A 27,557-nucleotide genomic window follows, 5' to 3' on the forward strand; every position below is an offset into this window, starting at 1 on the left:
ACTTCAGCTGGGTGCGTTGTTGGCTGTCCTACAAGATGAGTGTAGATTACACGAAGCAAAATAAGACCATCGAGCGGTAGAAAGGATCCAGTGAGGTCCTTCCAGAGGTTTGCATTCTTGGCAAGATCACAGACTTAGAGTCAAGGGTGCTGGAGAGATGCACAGAACCAGCCTGCAGAGCTGTGAGAGCCCTTGAACTGGGGTCAGGACAAAGATTGAGGGTGAGTCATCTCTGTGGCAAGGTTTCACTAAGGTGGTTAGAAGGGCTTGGTGAGAGTCTGCCATTCAGGTTCACCAGACACAAGGCAGTGAAGCTCAGGCTGTGATTTCCTGCAGGGAAATCCCCTTTAAGGCAGAGGGTAACCAGCACTGGCAGCACAAAGAGGAGGTGGGCAGGAATCAATGGCTAGAAATTTAAGCTGGGCAGAGGGGAAATCAAAGGGTGATTTTATCCAAAGCAGTTGACCACTGGGGTGCAGTTCCAAGGGAAGCAGTGAGTTTTCCATCCTTTGCATCTAGATCAAATGTCTGTCTGGAAGATGCTTTAGCCACACGTAAGTCACGGCAGCCAAGGCTGGAGTGCTGAGAAATTCTCTGGCTGACCTGTTGTTAACAGATGATTGGGCTAATGACTTAGTGTGTCAGTGCCTGAGGTCAGCCTACTTGCAGGAACATGCTATTCTGTTGTGTTTTGGGTGTAACCATCAAACCGCCATATGATGTCTCTTGAACATCATACATTGGTACATCCCATTAAATGTTCACTGAAGGTGCATTTCAGCAAGCTCATAGCGCCCAGGTTGCCTTCAGCTCCAGACGGAGACCATTTATCAGTTTTAAACACAATGTCAGAGCAGATAGCAGACTTAATAATGTAGTGTTTAGTCTGGATACGCTTGTGAGGTTAAACCGGCCATCACTGTGCGCCATCAGCTTGAGGACTCCAAGCCACATGCAGCTCCAGTGACTTCACTGGGGACGCCCCCACAAAAGTCCAGAATAAAGCCACGACACCCCCCAGCCTCCACAGCTCTCTGGTCTGCGAAGGCAGGAATGAAACTCACATGTCCCATCTATCAGAGGGCAGCAGGTTCCTGGAAGGCCACAAGCAGGAAGGATGTAGGGGAATGAGAGGTGAGATGGTGGATGCAATGCTGCCTCCCTTCCCAGTAGCAGAAAGTCCTTTGCTGTACACTGGGTCCCCATGAGAACCAGTGCCTTGCACGGAGCGTGAACAACTGTGGTTAGAGTTTGAGAAAGAGGGTTATTTGACTTGAAATGGAAAACATGGCTCCCAGCAGAGGAGTGGGAAAGCCTGCATATTTCACCGGGGAGGGGAAGGAATTTGAACCTCCATGGGGACTTGGTATTTGGTAACAATAGGTCTCTCCTTCCAAAAGCAGAGAGATCCGGTGGCTGAAAACTGCAGTGAAGCAGTTCGTGGTGGGGAGAAACAAGGTGTAAAGTGAGGGGGAGGAGGAGAGGAGCTCCATGGCTGCTCTGGGTGTAGGTGGCTCCTCCAGCCGTGGGAGCCTCGTCCAGGTGTCCCGACTCCCCCGACCCTGCAAGGCTGGAGGATGAGCTAATGAGAGCTCCCCACCTGGGACCTCTGATTGTTCGCTCCTACCACTCCTCTTGGCTGCCCTTCAGCCCTCACCAAAGAGCACCCACCTTCCCCTGCTCCTCCCCGTGTCCCCCATCCCCAGCGCCTGTCTATTCCAGCCAGGGTGTTCACTGGTTTCTTCTCTTTCTTCTCCCTCCTTCCCTCCCTCCCTGTCAGCCGGTGAGTAAGGTGACATTGGGGTGCCTGCTGGTGTCTAACCTCAGCATGAGCCTTGCTCACGGTGTGTCTGCGTGCCCAGCCCAGTGCTGGGGTGGCACTTGCGTGTGTCTGCAGGGGCCGCGGGGTCTGTGTGTGTGTGTGTGTGTGTGTGTGTGTGTGTGTGTACTCACACCCGCTCTAGCTGATAGGCAGCCGCTGCCTGTGCGGTGCGAGTTGGGCCAGCGGTGAGCTCTGCTTGTGCGTATGGACCCCGTGTGTGTGCACACACATGTGTGCTGTGGTGTGTGCATGTGTCCCCTCCCAAGCCCGGTGAAGGACCCTCATGGCTCTGCCTGCCACGTTGTCATGGCAGGGGCAGCCCTCCTGGGCTGGCACATGGCCCCAGGGTCCCTTTCTTTGCCCAGCTTGTGTTTGCAGACGAATCTCCAAAATGGAGACAGTGAGGGGGAGATGCTTCTGGAGCTTGAAATGCTTCGGTAGGGGGAAGAAATCCTGGAGGGTGTAGCCGCTGAGTGTGGGAAGGCTTGTGCTCTTGAGATAGCCCAGAAGCTATGGGTGCGGAAGGGCTAAAGGGGAAGTTCTTCCCATCCTTGGTCAGGAGGAGACCGGCCAGGGTCACTCAAGAAAGCATCACAGAAAACGCCTGTTGTGTGCACATTTGTGGGGGTGCTCCCTCCTTCCTTGGGGAGCACACCCCAAACAGACCTATGAGGTCCCCCTTTTCCAGGTGCTTACATCTGCTCCTTCCCCGCAGATCCTGCAGAAGCCGACTCACGAGCTGAAGCAGCAGCTGGCAGGCTACTCCAAGCGCGTGGCCAGCTCCGTCACCGAGCTCATCCAGGCGGCTGAGGCCATGAAAGGTGAGGAAAGGTCCTGCTCAAAGGGGCAGGACCCAGGGCTGGGATTAGGCTAGAGGGCTCAGCAGTTGATGGAGGAGGTAGGGCGAGTCAGAAATGAGGCCGCACGCAGGTTTAACCTGCCTTGCTTCCCGGTTTTTCTAGGGACGGAGTGGGTTGACCCAGAAGACCCCACTGTCATCGCTGAGAACGAGCTGCTGGGGGCAGCGGCTGCCATTGAGGCTGCAGCCAAGAAGCTGGAGCAGCTGAAACCAAGAGCTAAGCCCAAGGTAGTGGGGCTGAGCCTTATCTGTCCCCCTGTGCTCAGCTTGGGGTGGGCTGGGGCCACTCCTGCTTGTGCTTCAGCCAAGTGTGAAGCCCCATCCGACAGCTGGTCCCCCTTTCTGCAGTCCTGCTGCCTCCCACATCCTCAGCTGGACCTTCTTCATGCAGCCCGTGCCCTCCTGCACCCCACAGCCCTTAATCCAGCTTTATATGTGCCCCCTCAGCCTCCCTGCAGCTGTCATCCTGCTCTGCTCCATCAGTCCCAGCACTCCTGTCTGGGACTTACACCCCACTTTTGCCCACAGCAAGCAGATGAGAGCCTGAACTTTGAGGAGCAAATCCTGGAAGCTGCCAAATCCATTGCTGCAGCCACAAGCGCCCTGGTGAAGGCAGCCTCGGCAGCCCAGCGAGAATTAGTGGCCCAAGGAAAGGTAAGGCTGCAAGAGGGAAAGAAATAAGAGAACGTAGTGCTGTGGTGAGTTCTGTCTTCTCCCAGGGCTGCTTGTAGCCCTCCTGCCACACGGCAAGGAGTGCACGAAGTGGTGGAGCCTCACTCCTCCTCTCCTTCCTCGCAGGTGGGCGCCATCCCCGCCAACGCAGTGGACGATGGACAGTGGTCCCAGGGACTCATTTCAGCCGTGAGTATTAAGGGCGTGCTCAGGGAATGGTGGGGGCAGCCTCCTCCTGGCTCCTGCTGCAGCGTTGAGGATGCTCTGCCCTTGCGCTTCGCCTCGGCGGAAGAAGCAGTCACGCTTCTCGCTCCCTCTCCCGCCAGCTGAGACGTGGCCTGGAAGCTGGTTGTCTCATCCCTCCGTGGGGCCTGTCAGGGCACACCCCCCCCGACCCCGGGGGAGGCTCCCGTACCCCTCCCCTGACAGCCTCTCTCTCCGCAGGCACGCATGGTGGCAGCTGCCACCAACAACCTGTGCGAAGCTGCCAACGCAGCGGTGCAGGGCCACGCCAGCGAAGAGAAGCTCATCTCGTCCGCCAAGCAGGTGGCTGCCTCCACGGCGCAGCTCTTGGTGGCCTGCAAGGTGAAGGCTGACCACGACTCGGAGGCTATGAAGCGGCTCCAGGTGAGTCCCTGGCTGCCCCTCCACCCCCATCATCTGCCTCCACCCAGCTGCTCGAGGGGTGGGTGGGAGCGGGGTGATGGCGCGTGGGTGCTCCCCAGGGCTCACGCTCCCTGCCTGCGTGCCATCAGTGGGAAGCTCCTTGGAGCGCAGGCTCCAGGGCGCCTGGACTTCACGGCTAGCTGCCCGCCGGGTCTGTGAGTGATGTCGAGCTGCTTGAGCCTGGTGGCGTTCAGGGATGATGAACTGGCACAGGAATGACTGAAATGTGTGCGCTGCATCACTGGCATTTGAGAGGTTAATGTCGGGGGGGGGGGGGGGGGGGGGGATGTTTTGTAGCACCCTTAATCCTCAGAGTCCATGGCGCACAAAAGGTTAATGCCCATGCATTTAGGGAGGTTAACGTGGAGTCCAAACACTGGTTCCTTGGGGCCAAGGGCTGGGGAGGGTCATCAGGGCAGCCCCCCCCAGCCCCTGCCCCATGCCTCAGACAGGAGCCAGAGCCTGGCTGGGAGCAGCAGTGCCTGAAATGGTCATGAGCGGGTGGCAAGGCAGCAAGCCATGTAAAGGAATCCCTGCCTGCAGCTCACAGCACTCCTGGCTGCCTTTCCTGCCTGCCAGCCTGGCTGGGGGCAAGGGTTTTTTCGCCTCTCCCAGGCAGCAGTCCTACCCTGGGGCTGTGACTTAACGCTGCCACACCTCCCTTCCCTGCGGCAGGCGGCCGGCAATGCGGTGAAGAGAGCGTCGGACAATCTGGTGAAGGCGGCGCAGAAGGCAGCTGCCTTCCAGGATCACGACGAAACGGTGGTGGTGAAGGAGAAGATGGTGGGGGGAATTGCACAGGTAAGGACTGGGGCCGCCCTGATGGGGCAGGGGGTGGCTCTGGCTGCCACCACAGCCTGTGCGTGCCGGTCTGAGGAGCATGTCCTACCACCCACCAGCACGGGGCTCCAGAGAGCCTCAGAGAAAGGCTGCGGGTGCAGCCATCCCACCCAGCGCCAGTTAAACACCGTGGCTTCACACTCGTCCTGCCGCGGGTAGCAGTGGGCGCAGCCGGTGATGGTGCACGCTCCCGGGAGTGTAACGCCCTGGCTCCTCCGTGGTGCAGCGCCCGCATCGTCCCTGTGTCCGTGACGTGGGTGAAGGGCAGAGGATCGGGTAAGGGGTGCCACAGGTCTCAGCCCTGCCTCCTGGCCACGGGCTCTCGCAGCTGAGCGCCAGGAGCTGTGCTGCTCCCCGTTCTCTCCAGAGGACCGTGGTTCCACCGCAGGGACAACAGCCCCCTTGCCCGGGGCCATACCAGCCCAGGGAGGCTGTGGGGGGGGAAGCAGCAGCCGGAGAGCCCGGCTCTGGGGCCGGCATTGCCGCAGCAGAGGCTCCGGCCATGATCCCAGGGCTCTCTCCCGGCAGATCATCGCCGCCCAGGAGGAGATGCTGCGCAAGGAGCGGGAGCTGGAGGAGGCGCGGAAGAAGCTGGCCATGATCCGGCAGCAGCAGTACAAGTTCCTGCCCTCGGAGCTGCGGGACGAGGAGCAGAACTGAGCCCCGCGCCCTCCCGCCGCTCACCGCAGCACAGACTGCCGCCTGCCCGTCCGCTCCTATTTAAGACAACCCGCCTCAAGCGAAGGGGCTGCCTGGGCTAGGCCAGAGCTCTGCCCACACCCAGAGCGCCAGGACTAACCCAGCCGCCGCTCCAAGCTGGCGCTGCACCAGCAACTCCGCTTCGCTGCCCAGCCCACCTTCCCACACACACCCAGGGCACGGCCAGAATGCACGGAGGGACCCGGCTGGGGTGGGAGCCGGGGCTGCATCGGCTCAGGGCTCACCCTCCAGCCCTGGGTTGCGGGGCCAGAGAGCCTCGCAGGGGATTTTTCTGCAGGGGATTTTTCCATGTGCCTTTGTTGTTCCCACTTGTGCTTCTTTCTTCTCTCTCCTCTGCGCGGGGCGGGGAGAGGCGGGCAGCTTGCCCTCTCCTGTGTGATGGGTGCAGGGAGCAGCGTGGTCCCTCGCTGAGCTCTCACACGGAGCCGCCTTTCACCTCCAATGCCTTATTGCTGGCTGAATCTCCTTCCTCCTCCTCTTCCTCTACAGCTTCCCTGGGAGGCACTAAGCCCCCTCCCCAAGCATCTTCTTCAGCCTGGCCCCGTCTGGGAAGCAGCAGGGCTGGAAGCCACAGTGCCTCTGCTCAGGATATGGGGAATGCAATGGGTTCATCCCTGGAGCTGCTCTTAGCCTTCCCGTGGGGCTTCCCCCCCCCAGCCCCTCCCCCAGCCACGGCCCCAGCCAGCTCTGCCCTCCTCCTCCTTCCCAAGTGCCTGCATCGTTTTCCAAGATCTGCAGTATTTTTGTAACTTTTCCATTTCTCTAGTATTGAGCCTGCAGCTTTCAAAGTTCATTTATTCCTGCCTCCCCAGCTTGTGCCTTGCCCACTAACACCCAGCTCTTGCCAGGGTCCCACAGCCCAACATCCCACCCCTCCTTGGCTCCGGGACCCCCACCCCTCACCCTTTGCACTCGCTGAGGCTTCTTTCACTATTTTGATACTTTTAAGCATCCCATACTAAACATTGAAGGAAACCAGGTTCCCCCAAGGCTACGGGGTGGAGTGGGGATTGCCGATGTCTCCTTGGAAAGACACGTTCATCAATAAAATCTGGTTTTCCTGCTTTCTTGCCATCTGGGTATCAACGCAACACCCCCCCCACACCCCCCCCAGGAGAAAGGGAGGGCTGGTGGGCAGGGGGGCCATGGGTGCCTGCCCTCCCGGCAGAGGCGGGGGGGGGGGGGGGGGGGGGGGGGGGGCGGGGTGGAGTGTAGCAAGGGTGCTTATACAGCACGGAAAATATTTGAAGCACGTCCAGCCCCAGGCACCCGGCAGGCTGGACCCCTGCTGCCAGCCATGTGCCGTCCCTCGCAGGTGCTGCCGGGGGGCCACCACCCCAGGAGGGGGCCCTGGGGATTTTGTTGCTGGGGGATTTGGGCTTGGGGGGGGGGGGGGGGGGGGGGAGTTGTGTGTGCAGCTGGGGTCCTGGCCCCATTACTGCTGCCCGCTGAAAATCTTGCTGGGTAGGGTGCTACAGGGGTGCAGGTAGGGGACCCTCAGGTCACGGTTGGCCCCACCGGTGGGGAAGCGGCAGCCCTTGGCATGCTGCGGGTCTGGGAATGTGGCCGGAGCCCTCCCGGCTGCTGGCGCTGAGCTCACGCCCCGAAATAGCGCCCCCCCCCCCCCCCCCCCCCCCCCCCAGGGCCGAACCTGTGCGGGCAGCAGCTGCCCCAAGCGTGTTCCCCACCTGTTCCCGCCCCGTCACTCAGCGGGGGGCTCGGGGGGCCCCGAGCAGCGGCCGGGCGAGCGGGGATGCTGTGGGGTGGAGCGGGGACGCGGGCGGGCGGACGCGTGTCCCCCGTCTCTGGCAGCGTGAGCTGCAAGCATCACGAGCGGCGAGGGCAGCATCCCGCAGCATCCCGGACAACGACCCCTCGTCCCCTTGTGGGTACGCCCCTGGGGGTGCGGAGGGGCTCTCCCCCGCTGGGACGCTCACCCCTGGCCAGGCTCCAGGGTGGATTTGTGGCTCTCGCAGGCATCCCAGTCCTCCCAGCTGTCCCCTGACAATCTGCACTGGCCTGACCCAGCACCAGGCTCTCACCCAGGTACCGGCTGGGCACAGGGCACCTCTGAGCCACCAGCAAGGACAGCAAGCTGGCACGGTGTGGCTGCGGCCCCAACCTCATCCCGGCACCCCCCAGGGCCAAGGGAGCCCCAGCACTCCCAGCACAGGGCTGCAAGCGCATCCACTGCTGCGTCTTCCAAGCTGGGGTACAGGCAAGCAGTGGTGCCACAAATGCCAGGAGAGGGACGTGGGGTGTGATTCGCCCCGTTCCCCTAAATCTTGCCCTCTGAAGTGAGGGTTTATTTTGGGAGGCGGGTTTGGGCGAGCACACGTGGAGGTTTGGAGATGGGACACGACAGTCATGAGGCACCAGTGTCTTTGTAGGGACCCAAACCTGGCTAAGTAGGAGGCGGGCGGGGAAGCAGCCCAACTTCTTGGGGAGCTCAGGGACAGGGCAAGAGGCTGCAGCACGGGTTGCACCTGAGAAGTTCCCATTAAATGGCAGGACAAGCCTTTCCTGGGAGCGTGGTCGGACCCTAGATCAGGGCATGAAGGGGAGTCCCCATCCTTGGAGACCTTAGCCCAGGGCAGGACTGAGCACGAGGCAGCAATGGGAGGGATGCGCACCCACACCCCTTTGCACCCCCTTGTCCCAGACATCACCCCGCAGGACAGCCTTAAGGGCAGACTCATGGGCCTGGATGCCCCCAGATGTGCCAGTCGGATGTGGCCATGATGGCTGGAGCAAAGGGAAGCGGGCAGCAAGGGAAAACTGCATCCTTCGAGGAGATATCTGAGGGCTGAAGCCCTGCCCGGTTCCAGGGCAGCTGCCTGGCCTCTCGCACCATGCACAACATCGTCGTTCCCCCATGCCCTGAGTCCATGAAGTTGCTTTGGGCCCAAGCATCTTGCAGAGAACCATCCATCCTCACCCGGGAATGACGTGAGATGGATCTTCCCCCTCCCCTTGGAAGCTGTGGGCTGGCGGTTACTGACTCTCCTTGTCCAAATATGTGCCTAATTTGTCAGTATTAATAGCTGCTCTCCAGAGTCCAGCAGCCACTCTTCTGCTGCTTTCCCCAGGGCACCAGCAGCACCTCAGTCCTCCGCTGCTCACGTCCCTCCTATGCCCCCCACAACCTGGGGCTGCAGGCTTCCAGACCGCCACTTCCTCCAGCTCTCAAAAACTTTTTGCTCCTCTCTGCTGGGAGCACCAGTGCCGAAAAGTTGCGGCAGGCAAGGGCTGGATGCAGCCCTGAGGTGATGGGCTGGGGGAACCCACACGCTCCTCCCGTCCCCATCCCATCCCACCCTCCCCACGTGCTGCACGGCTCCTGCGGCCCCTCCGCTGGCTCCTTCCAGCCCCCCCAGCGTGGAGCCCACCCTGCAGCTGGGAATGCGCCAGAAGCATTTACGAGCATTATTAAAGCACGGGTTATTTTTGGAAGAGCCGGGATCTGAAGGGTTTGCATTTTTTTGCCTGTGGAATACAGTTTATTTAGAGCAGAAAGATGAAGAGCGGTGGTGAGCTGCCCATGCGCTCTGTGTCACCCTGAAATGCCACCCTATGGGCTGCACATGTGCCAGGTGTCCTTGTGGGTTCCAGGGACAGTGGCACCAGGGTGCAAGGCAGTGGGGAGGTGGGTGCCAGGGACCCTGCGCAGACCTGGGTCTCCTCCTGCCCCACCGTGATGGAGGAGCTGGATGGAGAGATCAGGGGCTCTGCTTGCTTCTCTCCCAGGGGATTCTCTCCACATAGGCTGTGCCAGCCCATGGTGTCCCTGAGTGCAATCACAGCCCGTGGGTGTCCTCAACTGCAGTCACAGCCCATGGGTGTCCCTGAGTGTAGTCACAGCCTGTGGGTGTCTCTGCAGTGCCAGCCGCTGACGTCCCCGACTGCAATCACAGCTTACGGGTGTCCCCAGCTGTAATCGTGGCCCGTGGGCGTCCCGGAGCTCAATCACAGCCTGAGAGTGTCCCCAGCACTTCAGTGCCAGCCCACAGGTGTCCCCAAGTGCTGTGCCAGCAAGCAGGGTCCCTCAGGATGCAGTGGCAGGGCATGGGGTGCGCCTAGGGCAGTGCCTCTAGCGCGGGGACAGCTCTGGTCAGAGCAAGAGGCAGGTCTCAAGCCCTGGGGGTGAATGGCTGGGGGTGTCCCTGGGGCACAGTAACAGCACACTGCCAGCCCATGCAGTCCCCAGGCGTGGGGGAACAAGGCACAGAGTGTTCCCCACAGTGGTGAGAGGCCACAGGAGGTCCCCCCCAGCACAGTGCTACTGGGGAAGGGCCACAAGAAATGTCCCTACTGCAGTGCTCCAGGGTGTCCCTAGCACCGTGTCTGCTGGGCTGTCCCTATCCCAGTGCCCCCAGGGTAACCCTAGCATAGTGCCACTGGGGTGTCCCTCACCCCTAACAGAGTGACCTGGGGCGTCCATAGCGCAGTGACCCCGGGGTACCCCGAGTACATTGGCCCCGGGGTGTCCCTCGCCCAGTGTCACCGGGGTGTCCCTAGTACAGCACCCTGGGGTACAGCTAGCGGAGCCAGCACTGGGGTCTCCTTCACCCAGTGTCACCAGGGTGTCCCTAATGCAGTGCCACTGGGGTGTCCTTAGTGCAGTGCCACCGGGGTGTCCCTAGCAGAGTGCCGGTGCGGTACCCCCGGTGCGGTGCCCCAGCGTGTTCGTCTGCTGCGCCCCAAAGCGTCACTCTCACACCACCATCCCTCGCCCGGTGCCTCCGGGGTACCCCAGTGCCGTGCCCCGTAGTGTCCCTTTCACAGTGCCCCCGGGGTACCCCCCCAGTGCAGCGACCCGGCGTGTCCCTCGCACAGGGAAGTCCCTCACCCGGCGCCCCACCCCCCCCCAGGGTTTCCCTTGCTCCGTGCCATCGGGGTACCCGGTGTGCCCCCCTCGCACTGCCCCCCGCGGTGTCCCCCTCCCGTGGGTGCCCGGCGCCGGGGCTTGCGGGGGTGCCGCCTTCCCCCCCACCCCCCCCACCCCCCCGCTCCCCTCGGTGCGGCGGTCGGTGGCGAGCCTGTCCCTAAAAGGTGCTGGCGGGCGGCGGGGGAGTTGCCGGGGCGGCCCCCGCCCGGCGCGGCCCCTCCCCGGCTCTTAGGCGGCGCGGCGGGGCGGGGGGCGCAGTGCCGGTGCTCCCGCCGCCCCCGGTGCTCCCGCCGCCCCCGGTGCTCCCGCTGCCCCGCGCCCCGCCACCGCCACCATGGAGGCCATCAAGAAGAAGATGCAGATGCTGAAACTGGACAAGGAGAACGCCATCGACCGCGCCGAGCAGGCGGAGGCCGACAAGAAGCAGGCGGAGGACCGCTGCAAGCAGGTGGGTGTCCCACGGGCTCCCCCGGCACTGACCGGGACCCCCACCTTAAGGGTCTCGAGACCCGGGGATCCCATCCTCCTGGGTGTCCAGCCTGGGGACCCTCTGCCCTAGGGGTGTCCGGCCCTGGGGACCCTATTCTGCTGGGTGTCCAGCCTGGGGACCCTGTTCTTGGGGTGCCCAGCCCCAGGGACTTCCCTACACTGGGTGTCCAGCTTGGAAACCCCTGTCCTAAGGGTGTCCTGTCCTGAGGACCTTGCCCCTTACACTGGGTGTCCTGCCTATGGATTCCAGCTCTAGGGATGTCCAGCCCTTGAGACTTCACCCCGCTGGGTCCCCATCTCCGGGGACATTACCCTGCTGTGTGCCCATCCCTGGGGACCTCACCCCACTGGGTGCCCATCCCCAGGGACCAGTACTCCAGCCTGTTGCTCCTGACCACTACACTGGTCCCCCCAAACATGCCTTACCTCAGTGAGACACCCCAGTGCCACCTCCTTATCCCACTGCCATGGGGGTACCCTTGGGGACAGTGTATTCCCTCCCCCAGCCACACAGAGATGGATGGGGACCTTGGTGCCCCCCAGAGCTGTGTCCCCAAGTCAGAACCTCTCCAGATCCCTACACAGGGAGGGAACCTACCACCCCTTTACCCCCGCCAGTCTCAGGGTTGCTGGGGGCTGCTCTGGACCTGGGGACCCAGGGCTCCCTGAGGACGTGTGGACCTAAAGTTGACAGAGGGAACGTGTCTGTGTGCTCCTGCTGTGCCCCCAGCCTGGGTGTCCTCACGGGGAGGATGGCAGTCCACCCCCAGCCTTGCGGGCACCGCTATCCCCCCCTGACACCCACCCTCCGTCCCTTCCCCAGCTGGAGGAGGAACAGCAGGGCCTGCAGAAGAAGCTGAAGGGCACGGAGGATGAGGTGGAGAAGTACTCTGAGAACGTGAAGGAGGCCCAGGAGAAGCTGGAGCAGGCTGAGAAGAAAGCTACAGACGTATGTAGGCACGCCAGCAACTCCTCCCCTGCGCGGGTGCTGGACCTCGGGGGAGGTGAAGGGAGAGGGGGGCCTTATATGGAAAGCGTCCGTGGGGAAGACTGTCAGGATCCAATTCCTACGACGCTGACACTGAACCAGGCTGAGGTGCAGGGCAGGGGCTGGATGGATCCTCCTCGGGGTGCAGGGGCCAGACAGGCTGTGGCAGGCACCGCTCGGGTCACTGGTCCCACCTGGAGCTTTGCGGGAAGACACCTGCCTGGCTAACGGGGACAGGTGTCCTGAGCTGTGTCACCGGTCCCCAGGCATGTGCCTCCGCAATGCTTGTAGGAAAAACTCTCCGGCACTCGCTAAACTGCGGCAGGAAAAAGAATAGAGAAGTGGAAAAAGCTCTTGTCCATGGCCAGCTGCCGAGTGCTGGTTGCAAGGAAGGATGCTCGGGGTGCGGTTGGAGGGGAGGGAACTCAGTCATTTTGGGGTCCAGTGTGCCACCCTGTACCCTGGGAAGGGCAAGGCCAGAGTTTTATTTAGTGCCGTGACTGATGTTTCTCCTGGAAAATGGATCCTGCTGGGGAGATGTTAGGAAGGTGTTGAAATTGGCTTGTGCCCGGCCAGGATGAAGGGTGGAACAGCTGTGTGCGGCCACGGAGCCGCTCAGGAACAGGGTATAACGACCTGCAGTGCCACACAGGGTATTTGACACCCTATAAATAAATCCTCCTTTTGATAGCCAGTCCTTCTTTGATGAAAACCAACCCTGGAAACTGGAGGAGAAGCTAAAGGGAAGCCGGCTGGAGCACGGCCAGCGGGGCACAGCCAGGCTTTTTAGGATTGAGAACAAAAAATTCAATCCCAGCTGGTTTATGGAGCTAAATGGGGGAGATGCGTCAAATCTCTGAGGCGGCCGCCAAGGACAAGGGTGAGCAGACAAGGACAAGCAGCAGCAGCACAAGTCCCTAGGACGGTCTGGAGCTCCTGGGGAGCGGCCGGGCAGCTCCCCAGCCTTGTTTGCTGACCCTACAGGCCTGCCCCCATTTAACCAAATAGTTAAAACATTGAAAATCTCCTGGAAGCGCACATTTGTCCTGGCGTGGGGCAGGCACGTCAGGCTGGGCAGGGTAGCTGCTGTGTGTAGTGGGGTTCACACTGGTCTGACTGGATCCACGCTGGTGTGGGATGGGGCAAACTCAGTGTTGGGGTGTGGCTGAGCGTGGATGGGATGTCCCCAGTGTGGGGCTCGGAGGAAGGGGCAAACAGTGGCACTGGGCAGACGTCGGCCGTGGGGTGTGGAGTCATTTGCCGATGGCAGCGGGCTGTGCGGTGCCGTCCTGGGCAGGGAGGGTGTGCTGTCCTGCTCTCGGTCCACCGCGGCTTGGCAAGTCTGCAGGCTTCGGCACGGAGAGTCCCATCCCAGCAGATACGGCAAACAGGAGCCACCAGCCCTGCCAGGGAAGGGCTGGAGGCGGGGGGCACGGTGACAGAGCGTCGTCACGGAGGGCAGGGCTGGCTGCAGCGGGTGCTGCGGGCAGGGCTGGGAGCCCATCGCCAGCCTCGGGTCCACGCCGAAGCCTGGACGGGCTTGTGACTTTGTGCGGGAGTCACCAGGTCCCCGCGCCAGGGTCCTGAATGTGCTGACAGCTCTAAGTGACAGGGCTGGTGTCACCTCCTCCCCGAGGCGAGGCGCAGCACAGCTCCAGCAGAGGAAGCGCAGGGTAGACACCCAGAGCCCACCCTCCTGCCTCCCCGGGGACCCCCGTGCCCCCCTTGGCTGCCAGGACAGCACGTGCCTGTGAGCACGGAGCATCCCCATCCCTCGGCCAGGTCGGGGCCCATCACAGTGATCCAGGCAGGCTCCCGCGCTCGGCAAAATTGTCAACAAATGCCTTAAAAGAATAAATCTTGCCCCTGCTCTGGCACTGCCCTGCCTCCAGCATGGGCTGGCGGTGCACGAAGCCCACGGGGACTTCACTAAGGGGTGCAGATGAGAACCCCTGGGCACTCGGAGGGGGGTCAGATGGTGGCACAGACCGGGGGGCACCTGGCCCCTGATCGGCAGCTCCCAGTGCTGGCAGGGGCTGCAGCCGGGACAGCAGGTTTAGCCAGAGCAGCCCCCTCCAGCCCCCCACGTTCCCCCCTGTCCCCTGCCACCCCAGAGGGGCCCAGGGAGATTCCGCTGTCCCCAGGCCGTGATCCCAAAAGCTTCACCCAAGTTCCCGCCCCGGTTGCTCTCCCCGGCTGAGACTTTGCTCTTATTTGGCGATTCCCCGAGCTGGTGGGAGGGAACGGGGCTCTGCTGGGAAGTGACTGCATCCCTGGGTGGGGCCAGAGCAGGAGGCACCCAGCCTGGCCACGGTGGGACGAGGGCGGCTGCCCCCCAACCTGCCCCCCCCACCTGCCTGCAACAGGCTCACTCCTGCCCCACTGCTGCTGGAGACCCCCATTTCTGCTTTCGGCCCCGTGTGCCGGCTTGAGAGCACTCCTGGCACCCAGGTCTTGGGCTGGGAGCCGGGCAGGATTGACCGGGACTGACACCGAGCCCAAGGCCATGTGTTCCCAGGGGACCTGCAGTGCTGCCTCTTCCACCGGCGCTTGGCAGGGGGATGCGGGGCTGTGGGGCACAGCTGGCGGTGTGGTGGGGTCCCCCCCAAGACCCCTGGCCCTGGAGCCGAGGGGCACTAGGCGGGGTCAGTCCGGGAATCGATGTCCCTGGAGTGAGGTGTGAAGCCCAGCCAGGGCTGCCCAGGAGCTGTCAGAGCTCCTTAAGGAAGGATTGAACGACCCCAGCACCAGCCCCTCCTGATGGATCAAGGCATGTGCCCCCGAACGGGAGGCAGAGCCAGGAGCTGGGGGACTGGCCTCCCCCCTAGGGCAGAGTCCCTAGGGCAGCTGGGGGGTTCAGGGCGCTCTGCCTCTGGGTCTCTGTGGGGCTGCCAGCCAGGTCCTCACTTGGAGGAGTGGATGCTAAGGGGCTGAATGGGATAAAAGGGGCTCCAGGCCCAGGTGCCCCGGGAGGATGCCCAGGAGCAGACTCTGCCCCGTCTGCCCCACGCCTCTCATTGATTTACCTATGGCCCTTACAGGGAAAAAGTCCATGACCCCCCTCAGCTTTTCAGCGTGGGGTGTGGTGGGCAGATCTTGGGGAGCACCCACGGGTATCCTGCTCCTGTGCCCGTGGGGGCTCAGAGGGGCCAGGCTCTGGCACCCCCAGACTCCCTGGGAACCCCCTTTTCCCCAGGGAAATGGACTCCCTGGGCTTCTCTCCATCACTCAGGGGGATTTCGGTGGGACTGTGCACCCCTGCACTTGGGGCTATGTGCCCTGCCTTGGTGGGGGGCTGTGTCCCTTATCCTGGGGGGCATTTTGTGTCTCGTCTGGGGGGCACCGTGTGCCCTGCCGATGGGGACTGTGCATCTCTCTGGGGGTGCCCCCCTGCTCGGGGACAGTGCCCTGAAGCCACTATGCGTCTTTGCCTGCGGGGGGTAGGGGCAGTGACCATGCGCCCTACCCAGGCAGGCACTCTTATGTGGGGTGCGGGGGGGGGGGGACGGGGACACCGCGCACCCCTCCTGCTGCGAGGACCGTCCTTCCCGGGGGTCTGCGTGCTTTGCCCCCGAGGGGGCGTGGGGGGGGATCGGCGGCGCAGGTCGGCCGGTGGCAGCAGGAGGAGGAGGAGGAGGAGGAGCAGGAAGGGATGGAGGCAGGGCGGGCGGCGGGAGCGGCCGCTGCCTGAGCGCTTCCTGCCCGAGCCGGGCGGATCCCACAAAGGGCTCGGCGGTGCGGCCTCCCCGCCGCCAGCCCCCCCCGCCATGGCCGGCATCAGCTCCATCGACGCCGTCAAGAAGAAGATCCAGAGCCTGCAGCAAGTGGCCGACGAGGCGGAGGAGCGCGCCGAGCACCTGCAGCGGGAGGCCGATGCCGAGCGGCAGGCCCGGGAGCGGGTAAGGGCCGGCCGGGGTGTTGGGGAGGGCGGGGTGGGGGTGGGGGGTCGGGGGGGGGTGTCGGCGCGGTGAGGCGAGGGGGAGCCCCGGCAGCTCCCCGGGATGTCCCACCGGCTCCGGCCCCGCCGCCGGCATCCTTCCCCCGTGGGATGGCCGCGGCCACCCCCCCCCCCCGCCCCGCCTCCGGCCCCAAATCCCCGTCCCTCCCCGGTAGCCGGGCTGGCTGCCCCCCGGGAGGTGCCGGGGGGGGGGCTGGTGCCGGAGGTGCTGGCTTCAGGCAGCGCCCCGGCCCCCGCGCTGCCTCCTCCAGTGGCTTCCTCCGTGGGTCTTGCGAGGGATGCTCTGTGCGGCGGGGCTCCCCCAGGGCTTCCCCGGCTGTCGGGGCACTGGTCAGCGTTGGGCTCTGCCTTGGCTCTGCTTGGGGTCGGGCAGATCCCGGGAAGGGATCTCCTCCCTTGGAAGCCGGCGGTGAGCACAGCTGAAAATCCCACGCCCGGGCTCTCGTCTGGCTTCCAGTGGGCTCCGCGGTCCAGGCCACAGCAGTCACAGAGCCTCTGGCTCTCCAGTATGTCCCTTCATGGGGATAAGCCACCCCTTCACGCTGCCACAGGCCGAAATTTCCACTCTGGCAGAGGGACGGTATTTCCAAGCTGCAGCTTGTTCATGGTTTAGCTTTTTTGTTGTTGTTGGGGCTGGGATTTTTTCTTTCTTTCTTTTTTTCCTATGCCCACTCCTTTAACATCCTCACCATATCAGGAGCAGCAGAGCTGGGTGCGGTACCCGGGTTGTTGTCACTTGGGCTGTATGCGGAGGAAATGGCCCCTTCCTGCAGCTGCAGATCAGGTTCCCCAGTCACTGGGAGCTGCTGGAGAGCTCATGTTCCCAAGTGTCCATCCGGGCAGCTCTGACCCACTTTTGGGGGTGATTCCCTGGGAAAAAAGCTTCCGAGGAGGTGAGGCAGATGCCACAGGCAGAGCATCGCCCTGTGGGGGCCAGCCCCAGCTCCCCGTTGGGTGGCCTGGCTAGGGAAAAGCTCTCGGTGAGCCTGGAAAAAGGGTGTCTGTGGGACGGAGGCGTCTGTTGTGCCAGCCGTGGGGCTGGTCGCCCTCCCGACGTGCTGCCAGGCTGCCCTGCTCAGAGATGTGCCGGCTGCACCCATCCTCACCCTGCCGTCTTGCCGTGAGGGGACGGTGGGTTCTCAGTGGGGCCACGCAGGGTGACAGCCCCCTCGCTGCTCCCACGGCCCTCCTGCCTGCCCGATGTCCCCCAGGGCATTCCTGGCGCTGGAGCATGAGCCCGGATGGGGCCAGGCGCTGCAGCCAGCCGGGCCTGCTCACGCCTGTGAATAAGCAGGAGACATTATCCCAAGGGTTGGTGCACAGGGCTGCTCCCCACGCTGGGGTCTCAGCACCATTCATCCCTTTGCACCCCGGGCTTGTCTTTCCCGGAGCCCTCGCCCCCAGCAGGGAGCTGGGCTGGGAGCTGCTGAGGCAGCGTTTCCCGGCGGGGGCGATGGAGCAGGAGGATGGAAAGAGTGCGAGGCCAGGCGTCGAGGGGCTGGCGGGGGGCCAGGGTCACCGCTCCTGGACGGCTCCAGCTCCTGGCCCAGCGTGTGGGGAGCCTGGGAAAGTGGGGGGGGGCCCTGTCTGGTGGGCCCCGGCAGCCGCAGCTTGGCCAGGCGCCTGCTCAACAAGGGCAGCTCGCCCCATTGCCCCCGGCGCTGTGCTGTACATCAGCTTAGAGGGGGGCTGGGGGGGGGGTGTGCTGTGCTTGGCGTCAGGCGTCCCTGTTGGGCAGGGCTGGGGGGGGGGGGGGGGGGGTTCCCGCAGGAGAGGCTGCCGGCTCGCTCCACTGCCTCCGTAAACAGGAAATCCACAAGCGGCTCCGATCTCCTTTTCAGGAGCGAAGCCGCACGGGGCATTCCTTCCCCTTTACTCACTGCCCTGCAAACCCCAAATGCCGTCCCTGTGACGGCACGGCTGCTACAGCCACCCTACCCCCGGTGAACGTGCCTCGTCCCTCGGTGGGGAGGGAGCCAGAGGTGCGAGGACGCGGTGGAGGGGCTGCACGTGGAGGGGCTGGGAGGAGCCAGCATCAAACAGGGTGCTGGGAATGGAAAAAAACCCTGTTGTCCCTATAGAAAGGCAAGGGGATGGATGATTGGGCATCCCATTCTAGTGAGCACTGGCTTGTTGCACAGAGCCAAGGGGTGTTCTGGATAGTGAATTATATATATATATGAGACATAGGATGATTGAGGGGTTTCTGCTCCTGCAGGCTGAGGCTGAAGTGGCTTCTCTGAACCGCCGTATCCAGCTGGTGGAGGAGGAGCTGGACCGAGCCCAGGAGCGCCTGGCCACCGCCCTGCAGAAGCTGGAGGAGGCTGAGAAGGCGGCTGATGAGAGCGAGAGGTGGGAAGGGAAGGGACAGCGGGGGTGGTATCGGTGCACTTGATTACAGGCAGCCCCCTTGGTAACACCATGGGGTCCCTCTGAAGTAACTGCATGGGGTTTGTGTTGGTTTTCATAGAATCACAGAATGGTTTGGGTTGGAAGGGACCTTAAAGACCACCTAGTCCCAACCCCCCTGCCACGGGCAGGGACACCTTCCACCAGCCCAGGTTGCTCAAAGCCCCGTCCAGCCTGGCCTGGAACCCTTCCAGGGAGGGGGCAGCCACAGCTTCTATGGGGAACCTGTGCCAGTGTCTCACCGCCCTCACATGGAAGAATTTCCTCCTTATATCTAATCTGACTCTATCCTCTTTCAGTTTAAAAACATTACCCCTCATCCTATCACCATGGTTGCTGATAAGGAGCCCCTCCCCACCTTTCCTGTAGCCCCCTTTAAGCACTGGCACGTCTCCCCGGAGCCTTCTCTTCTCCAGGCTGAACAACCCCAGCTTTCTCAGACTGTCCTCACAAGGGAGGTGCTCCAGTCCCTGATCATCTTTGTGGCCTCCTCTGGACACACTCCATCAGCTCCATGTCTTTGTTGTGTTGGGGGCCCCACAGCTGGACACAGCACTGCAGGGGGGTCTCACCAGAGCGGAGCAGAGGGGCAGAATCCCCTCCCTCGACCTGCTGGCCACTCTGCTCTTGATGCAGCCCAGGAACCAGTTGGCTTTCTGGGCTGTGAGCGCACATTGCTGGCTCACAGTCAGTTTTCCATCCACCAACACCCCCAAGTCCTTCTCCGCAGGGCTGCTCTCCATCCACTCATCTCCCAGCCTGTGTTTGTGCGTGGGATTGCCCTGACCCATGTGCAGGACCTTGCACTTGGCCTTGTTGAACTCCGTGATGTTCACACAGCCCCACCTCTCCAGCCTGCCCAGGTCCCCCTGGATGGCATCCCTGCCCTCCAGCGTGTCACCCACCACACAGCTCGGTGTCATTAGTGAACTTGCTGAGGGTGCTCTCAATCCCACTGTCCACATCACCAGCAAAGATGTTAAACAGCACTGGTCCCAACACCGACCCCTGAGGAACGCCACTTGTCACTGGTCCCCACTTGGACATCGAGCCGTTGGCTGCAACTCTTTGATGTGACCATCCAGCCAATTCCTTATCCACCAAGTGGTCCATCAGTCAAATCCACGTCTCCAATTTAGGGACAAGAATGTGATGCGGGACAGTGTCAAATGCTTTGCATAAGTCCAGGTAGATGATGTCAGTTGCTCTTCCCTTGTCCACCAGCACTGTAATCCCGTTGTAGAAGGCCTCCAACGTTGTTAGGCACGATTTGCCCTTAGTGAAGCCGTGTTGGCTGTCACCACTCACCTCCTTATTTTCCATGTGCCCTAGCATAGCTTCCAGGAGGATCCACGCCATGGTCTTGGCAGGCACAGCGGTGAGACTGACTGGCCTGTAGTTCCCTGGGTCTTCCTTTTTTCCCTTTTTAAAAGTGGGGGCTACGTTTCCCCTCTTCCAGTCAGCAGGAACTTCACCAGACTGCCATGACTTCTCAAATATGATGGATATGATGGCTTAGCCACTTCATCCACCAGATTCCTCAGGACCTGCGTATGCATCTCATCAGGTCCCGTGGACTTGTGCACCTTTATGTTCCTTATATGTTCTCAAACTTGATCGTCTACAGTGGGCAGTTCATTTTTCTCCCAGTCCCTGCTTTTGCCTTCTGTGACTTGGGCAATGTGGCTGGAGCCCTTGCCAGTGAAGACTGAGGCAAAAAAGGTCACTGAGTACCTCAGCCTTCTCCATGTCCCAGGTCTTCCTGTTTCCTTCCAGAGAGGGCCCACATTTCCCCTAAATTTCGTTTTATCACCAATGTACCTATAGAAGCTTTTCTTGTTGCCCTTGACATCCCTGGCCAGATTTAATTCTGTCAGGGCTTTGGCCTGATCCCTGGCTGCTCGGACAGTTTCTCTGTATTCCTCCCAGGTTACCTGTCCTTGCTTCCACCCTCTGTGGGCTTCCTTTTTGTGTTTGAGCTTGTCCAGGAGCTTCTTGCTCATCCATGCAGCCTCCTGGAATTCTTACCTGACTTCCTCTTTGTTGGGATGCATCACTCCTGAGATTGGAGGAGGTGATCCTTGAATAGGAACCAGCTTTCTTGGGCCCCTGTTCCCTCCAGGACTTTATCCCGTGCTACTCTGCCAAGCAGATCCCTGAAGAGGCCAAAGTCTGCTCTCCTAAAGTCCAGATTAGTGAGCTTGCTGTGCACCCTCCTCGCTGTCCTCCTGCAGACCCCAAAGGGAGACAACAAAGAACAACGCAGAGAAGTCCCCCAGATACAGGCATTCTTAAAAAGGCTTTGAAATTCCAGGGCATCCATAAAATCCTGAAAAATTTGATCTGGTGTTTATAAATATCAGGCTGTAACTGAAGCCAGAGGGTACTTGGAGCCTGTTTTCTGCCTCAAAACAACCTCTTATGCTTAAGGACTGAACAACAGTCCAGGAGGGGACATCTGTGCCTGGGAACAAAGATCAGCTTTTGAGAACAAACCAGCCTCATTCGAAAAAATAGTCCTGCAAATTGTGTTGCCACATCTTCCTGGCAAGCAGGTTTCCCAGGCAGGAGCTATGCAGGCAAGGTCACTCGGGTTGTATGGAAGTGCCCAGACATGTCACAGTGTTCCTCAGTTACGTGAGCTCTTCCCTCCATTGGCAAAGACCAGTCTGAGCAACAGCATCCAAGTGAGAGGATAAGAGTCTGCAGGTGTCCCTGCTCTGCGGGTTCACAGGGGTTTGGTGACCTCCTGCTTGTACGAATCACCCCTGGATGAGAAAAGACTTTGCCATGGTTTTTTTTCTAGCATTTCCTAAAGGTTGCTGGCCTGTCAGGCTGCTCTTGTGGAGGTTGCGGATAGCTCATCCTGGGCTGCACACATTTTCACCCCCAGATGATGGGTTCAGGACCTTCCTGGTTGAGGGGCACCACAGGCACATCTCCTAGCTCTGGAACATGGCCATGGGGCCAGCTCCACTGCTGTAATTGTGTGCAGGACCGTCCTTGGGGTACCACCGGTGTGACCCTACTGTGTGGGGTGGACAGCGAGTGCCAGAATCCTCAAGAGATGTCCCATGTCTGTGGAGCTGGAGGATGGTGGGGTTAGGGTACAGTGGGCAGGCAGGAGGTGCACATGCCACCTCAACCCACGGCAGTAACATCTTCTGGCTTGGGCTTTCCTCAGAGGCATGAAGGTCATCGAAAACAGGGCCATGAAAGATGAGGAGAAGATGGAGCTCCAGGAAATGCAGCTGAAAGAGGCAAAGCACATAGCAGAGGAGGCTGACCGCAAATACGAGGAGGTGCGTGCCCCCCTCCCCCAGTCCTGAACCCCTGGCAGCACCTGGGGCCTCTTCCTTGCAGCCCTGTGCCCCCAGCTGGGGCAAGCATGGGGCCAGCTCATGACCCTTGCTGTCATCAACAGGTCGCCCGCAAGCTGGTGGTCCTTGAGGGAGAGCTGGAGCGCTCGGAGGAGAGGGCAGAGGTGGCGGAGAGGTGAGGGGGGCTCCCGGTGGGCGGCGCATGGGGGTCCCATGCAGCCCTTCCCCCAAAACCCTGGCAGCCATGGGGATGTCTGCATGGGGACGGCGATGTCCCTCCCTGGGAGCATCAGGGACTGCCATTGGGGTGATCCCTGGGCTTGCAGGCTGGGGGCAGGGGGATGCCAGCCCTCCAGCAGCACATCCTTGACCCTGTTCTCTGCTGTCCCCCCCCACCCCCCGCCCCGGGGTGCCCCTCTTCCACCCCAGCCGAGTGAGACAGTTGGAAGAAGAGCTGCGGACCATGGACCAGACTCTCAAATCCCTCATTGCCTCAGAGGAAGAGGTACTGGGGCAGGGGCATGGGGCGATGCGCAGCAGCCCCCCTCTCTCTGTCGCTGTCTCTCGAACCGTGCGAGCCACCTCTCTCCTCTGCACCGCTGCCTCCACCACCGACCTCCCCTCGCCTCCCCCTCCGGTGGGTGCAGGCTGGGCACGCTCCTCCATCCCTCCATGCCTGCTCTCCCTGTCGGTGGGGCCGGCGGGAGCCCGGCCAGCGGTGATGCAGAGGGTGTCCGTGCAAGGAAGCACGAGGAATGGATGAACGGATGCATCCCGGCAGCTCCTGCTCGCAGCAGCTCTGCTCCTTCTCCACCTGCGCTGTTTTCTCCTCTCTCAACTTGTTTTCTCTCTTTCTTTCCTCCTTCCCTGCACCCGCTCTTTCTGCACCCCCTCTCTCCTGCCCCCCGGCCCCGCTCCCCCTCCTGGCGGCCCCTGCTTGGGATGTAGTAAATGTGGTGACCTAGAGGAGGAGCTGAAAATTGTCACCAACAACTTGAAGTCCCTGGAGGCCCAGGCTGACAAGGTAGGACCCAGTGGGTCTGCTGGGGCTGGGCAGAGTGCGTGGGGACTGGGGGTGCCGGGGGTCTCCTGATGGGGTGTAGGATGGATGGAGGCATCCCATAGGTCTCACAGGTGCCTGTCTCTGTCTCTGCAGTATTCCACCAAGGAGGACAAATATGAGGAAGAAATCAAGCTTCTAGGGGAAAAACTGAAGGAGGTAAGGGGTGCGGGGCTGGCACTGCATTGCTGCAAGCACAGGTTTGCCATCCTGTGCGGGTTTTGAACTCCTATCATGGTTTAACACCAGACCGCAACTAAGCACCATGCACCTGCTCAGTCTCGTCCCCACCCAGTGGGATGGGGAGGGGAATAGGGGAAAAAAAGTAAAACTTGTGGGCTGAGATAAGGGCAGTTCAAGAACTAAAATAAAATACAACAACAACAATAGTGATAATAATGATAATGATGATAATAATGATAATAGTAATGAAAAGGGATATGACAAAAAGGGAGAGAAATAAAACTGGAGAAAAAAAACAAGTGATGCACAATGCAATTGCTCACGCATCAGCCTGATCTGGTTTAGGGTGTGGGGGTCCATAGGGCGCTTGTTGCTTGCCTTTCCCAGGGTGGGGCTTATGAAGGGTTCCAGAGGTGCAGACAGGGCAGATTTGGGGTGTGGTGCAGCCTGCACCATCCCCGTTGTGCCCTGCAGCTCACCCTCATCCCACTGTGCTCCTGCAGGCTGAGACCCGGGCGGAGTTTGCAGAGAGGTCTGTGGCTAAGCTGGAGAAAACCATCGATGATCTAGAAGGTAAAATGTCCCCACTGGTCCCGTATCCATCTTTGCCAGGGAGTGCTGACCACAGCGTGCTCCTGGTGGTGTCTGGACGGGGCTTGGCTGGGGCAGGGGGGTGGGCAGGGGTCCTGGGAGGTGGGAGACTGGACACTGTGGTGTCTGGTATGGGAGTGCAGAGCTGCTGGGGTCTGGGCTCTGCCCTGGGGTGGGGAATAGGGCCGCATCCACGCTGCCTGTGCCCGCACGCTCCCACCACCCTCGGCCCCCCCAGCTCACAGCCACTCTCTCTCTCTCCGCTGCCCACCCCCCCACCCTGCTCCACCATCTGCCCCCCCCCCCCCCCTCACCTGCAGACGAAGTGTATGCGCAGAAGATGAAGTACAAAGCCATCAGCGAAGAGCTGGACAATGCACTTAACGACATCACCTCCCTCTGAGCCCCCCCGCCGGGCACCAGCACTGCACCCCTTACCGACCCCCCCCCCCACCCTCGCCTGCCTCTCCCTTCCCCAGCTCGCCCACTTGCCTGCCCGCCCGTCCCACCACTCTCCCTGCCCACTCTGTCCTCCTCTGTCCTTCCTAGCCCTTGCCTCTCCATCGGCTCCTTTGGGACGGGAGCTGGCCCAGGGTGTTCCCAAAATACCCCTCTTTGTGGGGTGACGATGTGTATAGCAGGGCAGGACAAACCCCCCCGTGCCGGGCCAACAGTGCCCGTGCGGTTGCAGGTCCGTGCCCCAGCACTGCCCAGTGGGGAACAGGGCTGTTCCCAGGAGCTCCCTCCTCAGCTCCCCATCAGCAGAAGCACCGGGGATCCTGCAGCTCCAGGTTTGGGGGCCTGCCTGCATCCCCCTGGCAAAGCCCCCCCAGTGCTGCTTGTGGGGCCCAGGGTGGGGAGGACCCCCACAGAGGGGACGTGGCACCTCCACTGCCAAAGCTCAGGCTCCGGGGATGGAGGGTTGTGTCTGGCTGTGCAGGCAGCCCTATCCCAGGCAGGCAAGCAGGCAGCCCCGACACCCCCCCGCTCCTCCCTCGCCCCTGCCTCCTTTCTGTCCTCTGCACATTGCTCTTCAGTTTGCATTTCATGACTTTTCTTTTATGTCCTGTCCCTCTGGGTTACCGAGTTGGTCTCAATAAAGCATTTTCTTTCCTTGGTTTCTCTTTCGTTTTCTTCATGCCGCTCTGTCCCTCATCTCCTGCCTGTCTCACACGGGTGCTGGCAGCGGGGTGGCAGGAGGTGGCTGCAGGCAGCTCGCAGTCGTGGGACCCCCGGGACGGCCGTGCCTCAGCCCCGAGTGGCTCCCACGCTGCCAGGCTGAGCGGGACGGGGCCCTTTGTGCCTCGGCCGGGGGGACGACCCCCACCACCCCCTGCCTCTCATACGCAGCTTTCCTCATCTCATACCATCACCTCCATGACTCCTTTGGCCTGAAATAGACCTGGTCCCATCCATCCCCCATCCCCACTCTAACACTGCCTGCAAGCAGTGACCTCAGCCCTGGCATCTCTCCTGCATCACCCTCCCTCGATAAAGGGGCTGACCCTACCTTTCAGCAGCAATCCCTAAATGGGTCCCTGATACTCCTCCTCCTCCTTCCTCAGCATCCTACCCTGCTCCAGAACACAGTTCCCAAACTGATAGACCCACAGCCCCATCCCTGCCCTGGGACCAGCTGCCTCTTCTTACCAGTCCAACTTGTCCCCACTGCTGGCTGGGTGGCTGTGGGATTTCCAGTGAGGGCTTTGGGGAATGCTGTCTCTTTTCACTAACCTGCCTTTCTCTCTCTCTTCCCTCTGCTGCGCTGATGTCTCTGTTTTCTCTAGAGCGCTCCCGGCAGGAGGCCGAGAAAAACCGCGTTCTCACTAACGAGCTGCGGGTCATCCTTACTGAACTTAACAACTGAGCTGCCCAGAGCTCCCGGCCCCAGCCCAGCCTCTCTGCCCCGTTTTGGCCAGGCTGGCTCGGGGCTGGAAGCCCCTACCCACTCCCCGCCGGGGCTAGGCGGGGTGTGGAGCCTTGGCTTATCCCCCTGGGGGTAACTGCCCTGCTTGGGGGGGGACAGGGACCCCCATTGGAGCTGATCGGTTTTTCTTGGGAGAGGAATGAGGGGGTTTGTGATGTCCTGGGATGCCCACGCAGTGACAGCTGTCCCCTGGCATCAGCCTGGCCCTGCCAGGGAGGGATGCAGTGGTCTGTATTGCTGCCTTCCTCCCTTTGTCCCAGGAGCCAGCAGCCAGCCTCTTCCTCCTCGCTCTGGTCACCCCAAACTGTGCAGGGAGGATCCTCTCAGAGCAGTGTCCCTGCAGGGTGCTGGGAGGGCTGGGATAGGAGCTGGGGACCCAGCAGCACCCGATGCCCTGAACCTGGGGCAGGGGACAGGGAAGGGCCCAGCAGGGAGCACTGGGGGAAGGGTTTGGGGAGGGAAGAGCTCTCGTCCCATCCTTGTTTCTAGAGGGAAGGAGGATGCCATTTGGAAGCGAACACCAGAGGAGACTGCCTCGGCAGAGCTTGTCCATGCAGCCTTGTTAGCTCTGCTCCTTCTCTCTCTGCTGTCCTCCCTGCCTGCCCTCCTGGGCTGCTGTCTCACTCCTCTTCTTCACGGAGCACCGCTGGGTCACGCAGCAGCCCCCGGCTCTCCTCTTTTGCTGGCCAAGGGTTTGTGCACATACGGCTGGTGGTGATGCCCTGGGGCAGGACGTGCTGGTGGCTGGCTAAGGAATGGTACCTGTCAGCGGTACCTGCGCTGCAGAAGGCTCAGCCATGGGCAGCGGGGCACCAGAGGAGGATGGAAATGGTGAAGCGTGGGGACCGCTTGCCCCCGGTGACCAGCCTGGCTGGCCTGGCCACCCCGGCAGATCCCGGAGCGGCTGGGCCCATTGCTGCCGGTGACGGGGACGCTTGCGTGGGCTCTGCTCCACAGGGTCACCCTGCTCGGCTGGAGGCTGTTGCCATACTGAAATGTCCATCTGTGTGTGTGTGTGTGTGTGTGTCTGTCTGTCTGTCTGTCTGTGCTTGGTGTGGTGTACGTGGGTCCGGCTGCACCTGGGTACACTTGGTCTGTGTCTGTGTGCGTGTCTGGGCGTTCCTTGTATTCACAGAGAGTCTGGCCAGTGCCAAAGAGGAGAACGTGGGCATCCATCAGGTCCTGGACCAGACCTTGTTGGAGCTGAACAACCTCTGAGCTGCACTGGGGAGCCCCCGTCCCTCTTCCCTACCCCACACGTGCACCCCACTGGCACGCTCAGGACGTCATCAGCTGAACTGCGTCTTGGCCAAATCCACACATCCATTCAGAAGGGAAGCCCTGCAGCCTTACACCGTGGCTTGGGGGCAACTTGTCTGTGCACAGCCTGACTGGCTCTGTCCCGTCTTCATGTCCAAATATTAAAGCAGTTTGACAAAATGGACGGGTGTGTGTAGTCCTTGCGGGCGAGCACAGGCACTGGGAGACGTGGTGGGGGTTTCCCTGCCCAGTTTGTGCAAGGAGGCTCTGCGGGGGCTTGTGTCCAGGGTGGGTATGGCCGGTGTAAGGATGTCCTCTGTGGCTGTGGGGGGCTGGGAGCAATAATGTACATGTTTTGGGCTGCATTCCCTTGTCTCCATCGCTTCCTTGGGATGCACAGGAAACCATGGCTCAAGCTCAGTCCAAACCCACCATCCTCTTCAAGCGCACAGTGACAGACATATGCCACTGGCGTGTCCCCTTCCACAGCCAGCACGTTACCTGCTGGTACCTGGGGAAGCCACAAGGTCTTTGACCTCTCCGTGGAGTCCGCTTCATGTCTCATGTTCATGACACCATCTGAGGATGCATACAAGCATGTGACCACGCATGCACACATTATCATCAGGGTCTTCTCCAGGCCTGGGGTTAGCTGCTTACCCTGTGTACTAGTTGCTTTTTCTATTATCAGTCACTGAACGCCTGCCTGAGGAACAGCTGTATAAACTAGCAAGTATTAATGTAGAAGGTGACCACTTCCCAAAGTGTTCAGGAAGTTTCCTCCTGGCTTGCCGTGTTTTCTCCAGCACAAAGAGAAGAGCAGCAGGATGTGTCTCATCGCTGTCACCAAAATGGGCTGCATTTCCTGGGGATGCCCAAAGTCATGATCTAGTCCTGCCCTCCAC

At 61.3% G+C, this 27,557-nt stretch overlaps 2 protein-coding genes across 13 annotated transcripts in view; both read left to right on the top strand.

The window, feature by feature from the left end:
- The window catches only part of TLN1 (talin 1), a 35,879-nt gene extending 29,236 nt beyond the window's left edge, over nt 1–6,643 (top strand). For both annotated transcript variants that reach the window (XM_042804664.1, XM_042804665.1), the window contains 7 exons: nt 2,538–2,643; nt 2,785–2,909; nt 3,210–3,335; nt 3,480–3,542; nt 3,798–3,980; nt 4,695–4,820; nt 5,388–6,643. In XM_042804664.1, coding sequence (XP_042660598.1) covers nt 2,538–2,643; nt 2,785–2,909; nt 3,210–3,335; nt 3,480–3,542; nt 3,798–3,980; nt 4,695–4,820; nt 5,388–5,519 — 861 coding nt within the window. In that variant the 3' untranslated portion in view covers nt 5,520–6,643. The remainder of the gene's footprint in view (nt 1–2,537; nt 2,644–2,784; nt 2,910–3,209; nt 3,336–3,479; nt 3,543–3,797; nt 3,981–4,694; nt 4,821–5,387) is intronic.
- A 4,068-nt stretch (nt 6,644–10,711) lies between these two features.
- On the top strand, nt 10,712–26,832 carry TPM2 (tropomyosin 2). 11 transcript variants are annotated; one of them, XM_042804674.1, is made up of 9 exons: nt 10,712–10,915; nt 11,780–11,905; nt 18,121–18,254; nt 21,496–21,613; nt 21,736–21,806; nt 22,580–22,655; nt 22,788–22,850; nt 23,378–23,447; nt 23,786–24,582. In XM_042804674.1, the coding sequence occupies exons 1-9, from the start codon at nt 10,802–10,804 to the stop codon at nt 23,866–23,868; spliced, it is 855 nt and encodes a 284-aa protein (XP_042660608.1). In that variant the 5' UTR covers nt 10,712–10,801; the 3' UTR covers nt 23,869–24,582. The 11 variants fall into 11 exon arrangements, with proteins under 11 accessions (XP_042660608.1, XP_032848117.1, XP_032848115.1 ...); XM_032992226.2 differs by lacking the exon at nt 23,786–24,582 and adding an exon at nt 25,253–25,754 and having other exon boundaries at nt 10,713–10,915; XM_032992224.2 differs by lacking the exon at nt 23,786–24,582 and adding an exon at nt 26,528–26,832 and having other exon boundaries at nt 10,716–10,915.
- Nucleotides 26,833–27,557: the final 725 nt, after the last annotated feature.

The sequence above is a fragment of the Tyto alba genome, unplaced genomic scaffold, assembly GCF_018691265.1.
Source record: "Tyto alba isolate M040663 unplaced genomic scaffold, T.alba_DEE_v4.0 Super-Scaffold_42, whole genome shotgun sequence".
NCBI lineage: Eukaryota > Metazoa > Chordata > Aves > Strigiformes > Tytonidae > Tyto > Tyto alba.

Coding starts and splice junctions, on each gene's coding strand:
- TPM2 (XM_042804674.1), top strand. CDS start 10,802: ATGGAGGCCATCAAGAAGAAGATGCAGATGCTGAAACTGGACAAGGAG. Junction 18,255..21,495: donor GCGGCTGATGAGAGCGAGAG/GTGGGAAGGGAA, acceptor GGCTTTCCTCAG/AGGCATGAAGGTCATCGAAA. Junction 21,614..21,735: donor CTGACCGCAAATACGAGGAG/GTGCGTGCCCCC, acceptor TGTCATCAACAG/GTCGCCCGCAAGCTGGTGGT.